Genomic DNA, 13,837 nt, shown 5'->3' on the forward strand with positions numbered 1-13,837 from the left:
ATAAAATTTAATTTTTAATAAATAAAATGTCGCAAAGTAAACATAAAAATTAAAAAAAATATTACTGAAATAAATAATTTGTTTTGAGGCAAAAGACATGAAAGGACGATCTCGTTCAGTGTTTTGTTAAAATAAAATTGTTATTATTATATTTTTGGTAGCGAGACATATTCATTGGAATAGTGTAAGGTGGCATTTGTTTATGAAAAAAGGTAGGTGTTTCCCCTCTCAATTCCTTCACTTTATTTTACGTCCACATGAAATTGGAAGCCACTGTTTCTTAGGCTAGCAAATTCACACTAGGAAAGTTTTAGGTGATTGCCTTTTTCAACATCTTACAGCACAGCATTAACTTCTCTTTATCATTTTGTTCCTCGTCATGTCAATCCAAACAATTCATTCATACTGAGAAAATTCTAATTTTACTTTTCAGTATCTGAAGGCTATATAAACAGGGAAATGATGTTGTAGTACTCTACTCCCTCATCCCTACCACCTATGCTTAGCTACAGTTGTTTAAAGCTTAAACACCTTCTCCTCTTCCACTTCTTCTCAAAGTATATATTGAACAACGTAAATTAAAAATCACAGCTTCTCTTTGTGACTTTGTCAATGGAAAGTGGTTATCTTTACAGAGCCGGTAGCAGTGCAAGAAGAGGAAACTCTTCAGGAATATTTAGTAACAATGCAGCTGCAGATCATCAAGTTTTTTCACCTTCTTCTCAAGGACAAGACGACGATGAAGAGGCTTTAAAATGGGCGGCATTAGAGAAACTACCAACCTATGATCGTTTGAGGAAAGGTATATTGACCACGTCCACAGGTGCTGCTAGTGAAGTGGAGGTGCAGAGTCTTGGGTTCCAAGAAAGGAAGAATTTGGTGGAGAGGTTGGTCAATGTAGCAGAAGAGGATAATGAAAAGTTCTTGTTAAAGCTCAAGAACCGTATTGATAGGTAATTAGATTTATGTTTTTTCTTTTGATTTTTACATGTCAAGACAACAACCGTATTGATAGGCAATTAAATTTATGTTTTTTCTTTTGATTTTCTTACATGCCAAGACAACATGTAAATTGTTGGGACATTTGGTGTCATTTTTAGTTTTCTTTTTCCTGGTTTCGATTTTCATTTCTTGAGAAATGGCAACATTCTTGTTGCCAAAAAAATAAAATAAAAAATTTAGAAATCAGTAACTTAACTAAATCCAGCTGGTAATTAGAAACCTGGAAGACGGTAGTTGATGTCTAGTGATTTTTATTTCTGAAGAAAAGATGGGGTGATGACCTCCAATGATTCTAACTATTAAGTTGATTAATCAGCAGATATGCAGAGGAACTCTGTTCTGATTTTTGAAGTTTTTGCAGCCATGTGCACTGTCTCTCTTACTGATAATTTTTAGATGATGGAAGTACTTGTTTGTTGGTTATATTAGAGTTGGAATTCATGTTCCCACTATTGAAGTTCGATTCGAGCATCTAAATGTTGAAGCAGAAGCCTATGTAGGAAGTAGAGCTTTGCCTACATTCTTTAACTACTCTGTTAATATGCTGGAGGTAAGAACCAGCCCGTATAGACCACTAGTTATTATTGCAATTTGTTCTTTCATTCATTTCTGGCACCAGCTTGTTCTAACATGTATTAGTTCATTTTTATTTAAAGGGTGTCTTGAACTATCTCCATATTCTTTCTAGTAGAAAGAAACATATGTGGATCCTTAAGGATGTTAGCGGTATCATCAAGCCATCGAGGTACAATGATCATGTGCTCAATTTGACTGTTCAGACCTTATGATGTTTCCATTTCTTTTTTCTGATCTGATGTTTTTGTTATCTACTACAGAATGACATTGCTTTTAGGTCCTCCAAGTTCCGGAAAGACAACGCTTTTGTTAGCTTTGGCTGGAAAGCTTGATCATGCTCTAAAGGTGATGATGATGCATAATTTTGACTTGAATCTTTGTGCGCTGTCAATTCTTGAGATTTTTTAATCCAGTCTTCAATCCTGCCTTTAGTTTGAGAAGTTAAATCTTCCTGCAGTTTTCAGGGAGGGTGACTTATAATGGTCATGAAATGGATGAGTTTGTACCGCAAAGAACTGCTGCCTATATCAGTCAACACGATCTCCATATAGGAGAAATGACTGTGAGGGAAACCTTGGCATTTTCTGCAAGATGCCAAGGGGTTGGAAGCCGTTATGGTAAGCTTAATGAACCAGTACCTTTTCTTTACATAGCAGTCTTGTCATCTATAAATCATCTAAGCATGAACAGTTTTCACTTTCACAATTTGCAGATAAGTTAGCAGAATTATCGAGAAGGGAGAAAGAAGCGGGGATCAAACCTGATCCTGATATTGATGTCTTCATGAAGGTGAGAGAGGAAGCCATCACGTTTGTGAAATTAATTTTTAGGAGGGGAGAAACACCATGCACGCCTTATTTGGAATAAGAACAATAATGTATCCATTTTCTTGTTACAGTGCGTAGATCTAAGAAAAACGTTTTTCTAGTTTTAGAGCTAAGAAAACAGACTGGTACTCTCTGTTGGCTGAAAGTTGAAACAATATTCTATGTACATTGGTGTTTAATCTTTCCAAGGGAATTAAGGGTTCTCTTTTGACTGATAATTTCTATAGTTGACTATAAATTAGTTCTTGTAAGTTAACTAGGATTCATCACAAAAAGTTATAAAGCCAGAATTAGAAATTGCATGTATTTTGCTTACTTTTTATTGGTTGTGATTTCTGTTATTGCAGGCTGCAGCGACAGAAGGTCAGGAGGACAGTGTGGTGATAGATTACATTCTGAAGGTAATACTGTAAAGGATCTTGAAGAACCAGAGCGTTATCCTCCAATAACTTTGATCTTGAATTTAAAGGTTTTAGGACTGGAAGTCTGCGCGGATACATTGGTCGGGGATGAAATGCTGCGGGGTATTTCTGGAGGACAAAAGAAGCGTGTTACCACAGGTAACAGACTTTATTTATCAATTGTCAAAATCAAAGAATATCAATCTTCTTTTGCACAAAAATTCGAGTTAACTCAACGTTGAAATTATAGGTGAGATGCTGGTTGGACCAGCAAAGGCACTGTTTATGGATGAGATATCTACTGGATTGGATAGCTCAACAACGTACCAGATTGTGAACTCCATCAAGCAATCTGTCCAAATTCTTGAGGGAACTGCTCTCATCTCTCTCCTCCAGCCAGCGCCAGAGACTTATGATCTCTTTGATGACATTATTCTTCTCTCAGATGGCGAGATAGTGTATCAGGGACCTCGTGAGCATGTCCTCAGGTTTTTTGAATATATGGGCTTCAAGTGTCCTGCAAGGAAAGGCGTGGCAGACTTCTTGCAAGAAGTAAGCATACAAGTGCCTTGTCTCGCTCACTCTCAATATTATATGAGTGGACCTACTTGTAATTTTGAGCTATATATGATGCATTTAATCTCCATGCATAATGAAAACAATGCAGGTGACATCAAGGAAAGATCAGATGCAGTATTGGGCACGTCGAGATGTGCCATACAGATTTGTCACAGTCAAAGAATTTGCCGAGGCATTCCAGTCGTTTCATGAAGGAAAGAGACTTGGAAATGAGCTTGCAGTTCCATTTGATAAGAGCAAGAACCACGCAGCTGCTTTGACTACCAAGAAATACGGAGTTAATAGGAGAGAGCTATGCAAAGCTTCTTTCTCAAGAGAATTCTTACTCATGAAAAGGAACTCATTCGTCCACGCCTTCAAGTTCATTCAAGTGGGTATTAACTTTTGTTTGTCTTTTTTTCATGAGTTTCATATACGATATGATTTACTGTCTACTTTTCTTCTATTAGCTGACAATAGTCGCAGTGATCGCGATGACACTCTTTCTACGGACTGAAATGCACCGGGACTCGGTAACCGATGGAGGAATTTATGTGGGCGCCATGTTCTTCATTGTGGTTGTGATCATGTTTAATGGTATGGCTGAGATTTCTATGACCCTAGCAAAGCTTCCTGTGTTCTACAAGCAAAGGGACCTTCTCTTCTTTCCTGCTTGGATATATGCTCTTCCTACATGGATCCTTAAAATCCCTATCACTTTCATCGAGGTTGCTATTATGGTTTTCATTACGTATTTTGTCATTGGATTTGATCCAAATGTAGGAAGGTATAAAAATTGAAAATTACAGTAAATTTGGTAGATGCTTCATTAAAAGTTGCCCCTTGATAGGTTATGTCTAAGGTGATTGTTTTATATATTTTTGTAGGTTGTTTAAGCATTACCTCGTGCTCTTATTAACAAATCAGATGGCTTCTGGATTATTCCGAACCATTGCTGCTGTTGGCAGGAACATGGTTGTTGCTAACACCTTCGGGTCATTTGTACTGCTCTTGCTTTTTGTTTTGGGTGGCTTTGTCTTGTCACGAGGTATAGTTAGTGAAATAAGTCTAATTTAGAGATTGATATTTATATTAAAGCTAAGGCCACAATGAATGCTGTTCTCTTTTTTTTTTTTTTTTCAATGTAAACAGATGACATAAAGAAATGGTGGATTTGGGGCTTCTGGACATCACCCATGATGTATGCGCAGAATGCAGTTGTCGTGAACGAGTTTCTTGGAAAGAGTTGGAACCATGTAAACTTTGAACAGTACATTTCTATATTCTGTGCTTTCTCCTTTATGATAGCTAACTCTAACAATATTTTGATATCAAAGGTTCTTCCAAACTCAACGGAGCCATTGGGAATTGAAGTTTTAAAGTCTCGTGGGTTCTTCACAGAAGCATATTGGTATTGGTTAGCAGTAGCAGCATTGTTTGGATTCACTCTACTATACAACCTCTTGTACATTTTGGCTCTCGCTTTTCTCAACCGTATGCTTTCTTACCTCTTTGAATTTTGTGCTTTTTTCAGAATTCAATGATTATGTTTTTATTTTCTGTAAACAACATTTTCAGCATTAGGAAAGCCACAACAGGCTGGTATATCAGAAGAACCTCAAAGCAACAACGATGGTAGAATAGGAGAAGCCATCCATTTAATGAACCCTGGAATTAACTCTAGTCTCCACACAAGTGCAGGTAGGAATGCTGGTTCAGATTGTTTCATCTAATTCTATGTCTCTTGAGCGTCAGTGATTTTAACTAATATGCAGAGAGCATAGATGAAATTGGAAGAAGCAAGTCATCAAGGTTCACATGTAACAAACAAAGGGGGGTCATTATTCCATTCGAACCACATTCTATAACGTTTGACAAAGTTATGTACTCAGTTGACATGCCACAGGTAAAACAAAGTTCCAAAAGGGAAAAAAAAATGGTATATTACTCTCTTTCCATCTGATACAACCTAGAAGAACGGCTACTTATTTTGAACTGGACTCTGCAGGAAATGAAAAGTCACGGTGTTCATGAAGATAAATTGGTACTGTTGAAGGGTGTGAGTGGCGCATTTAGGCCAGGTGTTCTCACAGCTTTAATGGGCATCAGTGGTGCTGGTAAAACCACAATGATGGATGTTCTTGCTGGTAGGAAAACTGGTGGATATATTGAGGGGAACATCACAATTTCTGGGTATCCGAAGAAGCAAGAAACATTTGCTAGAATATCTGGATACTGTGAGCAAAATGACATCCACTCACCACATATTACTGTCTATGAGTCCTTGCTCTACTCAGCTTGGCTTCGTCTTCCCGCTGAAGTTGACATTGAAACTAGAAAAGTAGGTATTTGCTACTCATGTTTCAGGCAGCCTTTCTTTAAGTTATTTGACGGTTGCAATTTAGACCTCTTAATAAATTACATGAACTAACAATGTATCGTTATTCAACTGGGCTTGGTTCAACTACAGTCATGTTATGATAAGCTTTTATTCTTTCTTGAGTGGTTCCAGTCTACTTGAGAATTATCTAATGCATAACAGAAGTTATGAACTAAAAGGCTTTTCCAAGTTTTGTAAGTCCAAGAGTATTCCCTGAACATGCCAGATCATTCAACCCAGTTTAATTTCAGTGTATTCCTATTGGATGCAGATGTTCGTTGAGGAGGTCATGGAGCTTGTAGAACTGAATCCATTGAGGCAAGCTTTAGTTGGATTGCCTGGTGTAGATGGTCTGTCAACTGAGCAACGGAAGCGACTAACCATTGCAGTTGAGCTAGTGGCAAACCCCTCAATTATTTTTATGGATGAACCAACTTCAGGGCTTGATGCAAGAGCAGCTGCTATTGTTATGAGAACAGTTAGGAACACAGTGGACACAGGAAGAACAGTTGTCTGCACCATCCATCAACCAAGCATTGACATATTTGAAGCTTTTGATGAGGTGAAAAATATGAAGCTGATTATCAGAGTTAGAGAATATAATCGTGGATTGTTCTTCATATATTAATGTCACGTTTGATGTTTTTAACATGGAACTGCAGTTGTTTCTACTGAAGAGAGGAGGACAAGAGATATATGTGGGGCCATTGGGTCGACTTTCTTGCCATCTGATCAAGTATTTTGAGGTATGCTTGCTCCTTTGGACTACCAAAATCTGGCAGCCATGTAATTTCAAACTCTTTAGTCATGTTTTCTGGCTATTGCTGTATTGCTTAAATCAAGGGAATTGAAGGAGTCGACAAAATCAAAGATGGTTACAATCCGGCTACTTGGATGTTGGAAGTGACCAGTACAGCAGAAGAACTAGCTCTGGGGGTTGATTTTGCTGAAATATATAGAAGCTCAGAACTGTTTAGGTAAAGTTTATTTATAGAACTACCTGTTACTATTGTCATGTTAATCAAGAAAAAAACTCCATGTTCGACTCCAATGTGTTTTAATAAGAGATGAGTAACCTGCTTATCAAAGGATACCGAGAGGAGCTTCATACTGGATTCATTGTTGATGCATGGCATATGTTGCAGGAGAAACAGAGCTCTCATAAAGGATTTGAGCACTCCTGCTCCTGGTTCGAAGGACCTCTATTTCTCTACTCAATATTCGCGATCATTTTTCACCCAGTGTTTGGCTTGCTTGTGGAAACAGCACTGGTCGTACTGGCGCAACCCTCCATACACTGCTATCAGATTTCTCTCTACAGCAGTCATAGGCTTGATCTTTGGAACAATGTTTTGGGATATTGGCTCCAAAATGTAAGTCATCACTCAGTGATAAAAACAAGATAGAAGTTTAAACTGGGATGGTATCCATATATATGCCTTCTAATGTTGTCTGACTTTAAATGTCGTATGAAACAATTGTAGAACAAAGCGACAAGATCTTTTTAATGCAATGGGTTCAATGTATACCGCTGTTCTCTTTCTTGGTGTCCAAAATGCCGCGTCTGTTCAGCCTGTGGTAGCTGTTGAGCGAACCGTCTTTTACAGAGAAAGAGCTGCTGGAATGTACTCTGCCTTGCCGTATGCGTTTGCACAGGTATCAGTTCTTGATATATTACAGGGTATAGTAATTATGTAGAGCTCCATGTAACCATCTACAATATTCGATCTCCTTGCAGGTTCTCATTGAGCTTCCATATATTTTTGTCCAAGCTGCAGTTTATGGTGTTATAGTCTATTCAATGATTGGATTCGGATGGACGATCTCAAAGTTCTTCTGGTATCTGTATTTCATGTACTTAACGCTACTGTATTTCACCTTCTATGGCATGATGGCCGTGGCGGTGTCACCAAATCACCAAATTGCGTCCGTGATTTCTGCTGCATTTTATGGAATCTGGAATGTATTTTCAGGATTCGTAATCCCACGATCTGTAAGTTCTTGTTCTGCACATTTCTTTGAAGTGTTGCGTCTCTTATTTTCATGGCTTTATATGCTTTCTTGTTTCGTTCCTCTACTTGGCCTGCAACAGCGGATGCCGGTGTGGTGGCGATGGTACTCTTGGATATGTCCAGTCTTTTGGACCCTGTATGGGCTGGTTGCCTCCCAGTTTGGAGATATGAAGGATAGACTTGAAACTGGTGAAACAGTGGATCAATTCGTGACAACTTATTTGGATTTCAAACATGATTTTCTTGGAGTTGTTGCAGCTGTGATTCTTGGGTTTACAGTCCTTTTTGCAATAACTTTCGCCATTTCCATCAAACTCTTCAATTTCCAAAGGCGATAGGAGTAGAAGTTTATGTGTAGCTTTTCTTTTTTAAAAATATTCCTGCCCCGGGATGCAAGGCGAAGCCAGGCCGATTCCGATACCTGGATTGGTATTTTTAACTGTATTATCAATGTAATAATAGCATCATATTATTAATAAAAACAAACATAATAATTATTAAAAGACTTATCTTTCTCTTATGATTTTATGTTGTCAACAAGATATACAATATATTTATTAAATTAAGAGTAATAATAGAGATATTATAGGATTTTGTTGTTGAATTGTTCTACTAAATGATGTTGCAACATGTGATAGTTGTATATAAATTTCATAATGGTAATATAACATTAATTCCAAAAGATTTATTAATGCTATAAAATCTTATTTTTCTTATTTACACATATGGATAGAGAGATTATTATTATTAATTTTTAATACATGGTAAGTTAATATTGCTTATCACTTACATGTGTTGTAGTCACTAGTCCACAAAAATTATTTTTAATATCATGATGTAGAAAACAATAAAAAAATATAAAAAATAACTAATTTTAAGTAATTTGTTTTTTAAAAAAATCATGAAACGCAATTTGCAAATTGTAGGTTCAGGGTCTGTTTGTTTTTGTGTTTAAAAATTGTTTTTGAAAAAAATTATTTTTTATTTTTTCTTTACTTTAAATTAATATTTTTTTGGTGTTTTCTGATCATGTTCTGATATCAAAAATAATTTTTAAAATATTATTTTGATGAATTTTCGAGCAAAAAATACTGGAACTTAGGTGTGTATGCCGATTTTGATCAAGAAGCATAAAAAAAAGCATTAACTTATGATTAAGTGTTTAACAAAGCAATAAGAAGTAAGATCCCTAATATATATATATATATATATATAGGTGGCCGAATCTATCAAGAATTAAACACGAAAACAATAAAAACTCAAATTGAAGGATTTAACCAGTGATTAGATTAGTTCTGTTACCAACTGATGCAAAACCTAGCGGAATTTAATGGAATTTGCGACCCCAGGATCAATCTAATCCAAGTTTGTTGAGATTTGAATGAGCTTATCACAATGAAAGACTTGCTCCAAGGTAACAAGATTATAAACCAACTCAATCACAACGCATACACTTGGAGATGAGCAAATGAAGTATAAATTCACAACATAGAATGATAAGTTCTTTGAAGAGTTGAAAGTTTAATCAAGAACCAAGATTGAGCAACCAAAAAGTTGGCTACAATGCTGAAAATATCATCAAAAGTCTACCCTAAAATTATTTCTAAAGAGTATTTAAACTCCAAGCCAAAAACCTAGTTTTCCTAATGAGTCTTATGACATGATAAAAAGATTGATGTCTTATCCCAAGTGCAGGAGTGTCGAAGTAATAAATAATCAGGTAAGATCGCAGTCGAACCACATGGAGGTCAACTATATAAAATTACAAATAATAAATGAAAAGGAGTTGAAGAGAACTTTGAGATGTGATAATGATGTAATAATTTAAACAAAGATAAAACAATTGTCAAGGTTAGAGGATCCACTAATGGTATTTCAAACAAGTATAATATCAACTCTTTTTATTACTCAACTAGAAACCATACACAAAGGAGGTTCCAATCAGATTATAAATTATTAACATGATTATATTAATTATCTTATTTGAGTAATGCCAATACTTGTAAATGTGGTCAGGTATTCATGGTGATAATTTATGTTAACAACAAATCAAGTTCCTTTCATAGTACAAGTGCCGGTTATACCATATAATAGGCTATGAAAGTGCAAAGTATTTGTTGTACCAAGGGTTGTACAACACAAATCTAGATTAACCATTTAACAAATAAGGTATTAAGAGTGAGTAAGATAACAAATACAAAACATAGTATCAAACATTAAAGTCCATGTTGAATTTATATTATATTTATTCTTACACCATTAGTGTACCCTTTTCACCTTGACAAAATTAACTTAGCTAAACATCATGAAGAAGAAAAACATAAATAAATAAATAAGAACATAAACATGATATAAGTTAACTAAGTATAGTAAAGGAAATGAAAAGCATAAATAAGAGATTAATATAACATAAAATAAAACTTGAACATTACAAAATACAAAGAAAGAGAGTCATTTTGATCTGAACACCAAGATGTCTAAATATATAGCAAATTTCTCCTTTATAAGCTAAAATTCAAAATTATTGATTTGATGATTAATTATTGAGTGGGTAGCCACCTCTTGACTTGGTGACAATCATTATTTTCTTGTCTAAACAAATTGTCATTGCTAACATTATAATTTGAATAGATAGTCTTCAAAAAAGTTCTAGGTATTTGTCTCAGCTTTCCAACAAAACAAGAATGAGCTCATTTGGACTTGTAGAGCTTGAGATATGGGCTAAACATTGAGCAGTGTCTAGGCTACATGAAAGATTTCGACTTCTCTTTTGTTGCTATAATTTGAACTTGAAAATGACCGTTTTGAATCTTAGACTCTTATGAAAGTTTTAGGTCTATGACTTAGCTTTCCATCCATATAAGCCAGACATAAATCCAAGTTCTACAGCTCTAGTTATGATCCAATAACCTAATAGTGTTCCAGTTTGAATTGAAACAACATCTTTTCTTTAAGCTTAGTCCTCTTTGTCTTTTCACTTTCAATAGTTAAACACATCAATCAATCCTTTAAATTGTGAGATATGTTTGCATTCAAAATGATCATTTATAATAAATTAAATATATCTTATATTATCAGATTTGTTATTATAAAATATGCTCAAGTTAGGGAATTTAATGATACTTTAAGTGTAATACAATAATATAAAATTTTGATAAAATACACTTTTAAATGCTAATCATCTCATATAAGCCCAATTTAAATAATAATCAACCCAAGCTAAAACTAGCCCAAACTAATTAAAATAAACAAAATAAACAAGTCTAAGACCCAAATAGATTGTCTCCTCTCAAAATAAGTAAAGTTTGATAGCTCAACTAATTAAATAAGACAAGTTCGTTGTTTCTGTATTCTATTTGACAGCAGAAAAAGCCCGATTTAAAATTGATGGTTCTTTCTCATCTTAATGAATTAGAAGGCATGCCATATACTGTTGGAAATGTATGGAAGTCTAGTTTCCAGAAGGTCAAACTGTCCGAATCTAGTCTTCTTCTCCCAATCCTTGTGTAATGGTCTTGGTTCTACCAACAAGCCCCTTTTAAACATAAATCAGATTAATCAAGGCTTGCTCTTTATTATTACAAATCCTCTTGAAGTCTACCTTAGTCCATGTCTTTTGAAGAAGTCTATTGAAAGCTTTTTTGAACTTCTTAGCCTTAAGCCTAGTAACTAGACCAACTGGAACCTCTAATGGATCCTTTAATGGTTGGATTGCATCATCCCCTCTCTCTTCAAAAGAATTCAACCTCGAATCATCACCTACATCAAATAAAGAAAGATTAGAAACATTGAATGTAGCACTAACACCATACTCACCTGGTAGATCCACTTTCTATGATTTGATAAAGACCATCTCCTCGAGGCATCAACTTTGATCTTCTTTGTTCAGGAAACTTTTCCTTCCTCATATGCACCCAAATCCAATCACCTGGTTCAAATATCACCAATTTTCATCCCCTATTGGCTTTGTTTGCATATTGTTCATTCTTCTTTTCTATTTGTTGTTGAATCTTTGCGTAAAGATCTTTCATCACCCGTGCTTTTTGATTACCATCAAGACTAACCCTTTCATCAACAATCTCAAATGGTGAATAATCAGTAGTAGAATGTAGACTATGATTACATGTAAATTCAATTAATGGCAATAAATCTTCATAATTTTTAAGATTCTTTTGAATGATAGCCCTTAACAATTGAATCAAAATCCGGTTAACAACTTTATTTTGGCCTTCTGTTTGTGGATGACAAGTAGTAGAATATAAAATTTTGGCTCCTAACTTACCCCTACAAAACCTTCTAAAAGTAACTAAAAAACTTAAACGATAGGATATAATGCTCATGGAAGACCATGTAACCAAATGACCTCTCTAAAGAATAGGTTAGCTATATTTGTTGCATCATCAGTTTTATAGCAAGCAATGAAATGTGTCATTGATTAGTACTTAAAAGGTGCATTTTATCAAGGTTTTATATCATCATTTTGCACTTGAAGTATCAATAACTCCTTAACTAAAGCATGTTTTATAATAACATACCTAATAATATAAGATACCTTTAATTTATGGTAAATGTTAATCTTAAATGCAGGCCTATCACATAAATGAAAGGATTGATTAATGAGTTCAAGTATTGAAATTGAAAGGACAAAGAGAGGGCCAAACTTTGAAAAGAGATGTTGGTGCAGTCCAAATTGGAACACTGTTCGGTAATTGGGTCATATCTCGAGTTCTAGATGTCCAAATGATCTCAAATGTTTACACAGATTTAGTAAGACATAGTCCTACAACTTTCATGTGGCGGCTAAGATCTAAGAAGGCCTTTTTCAAGTCCAAATTATAGCAATAACGGAGAAGTCCGAATATGTCCTGCAGCCCAGACACTATTCAGTGTTCAACCCTTATCTTGAGTTCTAGAAGTCCAAATGACCTCAATTTTTTTTCTTCTGGAAAGGTAAGACAATTTCCTACAACTTTCATAGTATAGGTGGATCCAGTTCTAATGCTAGAAATGACATTTTATTCAGACAAGAAGATAAGGATTTTCACCAAGTCAAGAGTTGGCCACCCACTAAACAATTAGTCATCAAATCAATAGTTCCAAATTTTGGCCTATAAAAAGAGGCATTTGCCATGCATTTAGAGGCTTGGTTGTTCAGATCAAGAACTTGCTCTTGCTCTCTCTCTTTATATTATTTTTTTTGTAATTCTTAAGTTTTGCTTTCATTAATATCTTGTTTATGCTTTTCATTTCCTTTCCTTTACTTAGTTAACTTGTATCTTATTTATGTTCTTGTTTTGTTTATTTATGTTTCTCTTCTTCATTATGTTTAGCTAAGTTTATTATGTCAAGGTGAAAAGGTTGCACTAATGGTGTAAGAATAAGTATAGTGTAAACTCAACATGGACCTTAATGTTTAATATTAACATGTCTTATCTTTTTATCTTACTAATTCTTAATACCTTGCTTGTTAAATGGTTAATCTAGATTTGTGTTGTATAACACTTGGTACAATAAATGCTTGGCACTCTCATAGCCCAACCATATGGTATTACCTACACTTGTGCTATGAAAGGAACTTGGTTTGTTGTTAACATAAGTTAGCATCATGAATTCCTGACAATATTTAAAAGTTTGGTGTTACTTAAATAAGATAATTAATATAATCATGTTAATAATTTATAATGAGCTATTAATGATAAACCATCCGATTGGAACCTCCTTTGTTTGTGGTTTCCAGTTAAATAATTAGAGTTTATACTATACTTGTTTGAAATACCATTAGTGGATCCTCTAACCTTGACATTTGTTTTTATCATTGTTTAATCCTTACATTAATCTTCCATCTCAAAGTTCTCATCAACTTCTTTATTATTATTATTATTATTATTATTACTATTATTGTTGTTGTTGTTGTTGTTGTTATTGTAGTTGTATTATTATTGTCTATAATTTATACAATTAACCTCCCTGTGGTTCGACCCCGGTCTTGCCGGGTTATTTATTACTTCGACACTCTTACATTTAGGAGAAGATATCAATCTTTTGATTGTGTCAGTCATCTTAGAAAATCTATCCACAACA

General features: G+C 34.7%; 1 protein-coding gene across 1 annotated transcript; it reads left to right on the plus strand.

Moving 5' to 3' along the window:
• Positions 1-285: 285 nt before the first annotated feature.
• On the plus strand, positions 286-8,307 carry LOC118034914 (pleiotropic drug resistance protein 1). The gene is made up of 24 exons (XM_035040357.2): positions 286-953; positions 1,432-1,552; positions 1,659-1,747; positions 1,839-1,923; positions 2,036-2,195; positions 2,291-2,367; positions 2,753-2,806; positions 2,875-2,965; positions 3,057-3,358; positions 3,474-3,755; positions 3,835-4,151; positions 4,252-4,412; positions 4,517-4,620; positions 4,702-4,858; positions 4,943-5,065; positions 5,140-5,270; positions 5,373-5,705; positions 6,016-6,306; positions 6,407-6,490; positions 6,588-6,721; positions 6,890-7,117; positions 7,229-7,400; positions 7,483-7,737; positions 7,837-8,307. The coding sequence occupies exons 1-24, from the start codon at positions 613-615 to the stop codon at positions 8,092-8,094; spliced, it is 4,350 nt and encodes a 1,449-aa protein (XP_034896248.1). The 5' UTR covers positions 286-612; the 3' UTR covers positions 8,095-8,307.
• The last annotated feature ends 5,530 nt before the right edge of the window (positions 8,308-13,837 follow it).

This window comes from Populus alba, chromosome 1 (genome assembly GCF_005239225.2).
Source record: "Populus alba chromosome 1, ASM523922v2, whole genome shotgun sequence".
Classification (NCBI taxonomy): Eukaryota; Viridiplantae; Streptophyta; class Magnoliopsida; order Malpighiales; family Salicaceae; genus Populus; species Populus alba.

What these genes read in the sequence shown, in the direction of transcription:
- LOC118034914 (XM_035040357.2), top strand. Translation starts at nt 613, where the DNA reads ATGGAAAGTGGTTATCTTTACAGAGCCGGTAGCAGTGCAAGAAGAGGA. An exon ending in GGCTCTCGCTTTTCTCAACC is followed by an intron (nt 4,859 to 4,942) that starts GTATGCTTTCTT and finishes CAACATTTTCAG; the next exon opens with CATTAGGAAAGCCACAACAG. An exon ending in AGAAGCTCAGAACTGTTTAG is followed by an intron (nt 6,722 to 6,889) that starts GTAAAGTTTATT and finishes CATATGTTGCAG; the next exon opens with GAGAAACAGAGCTCTCATAA.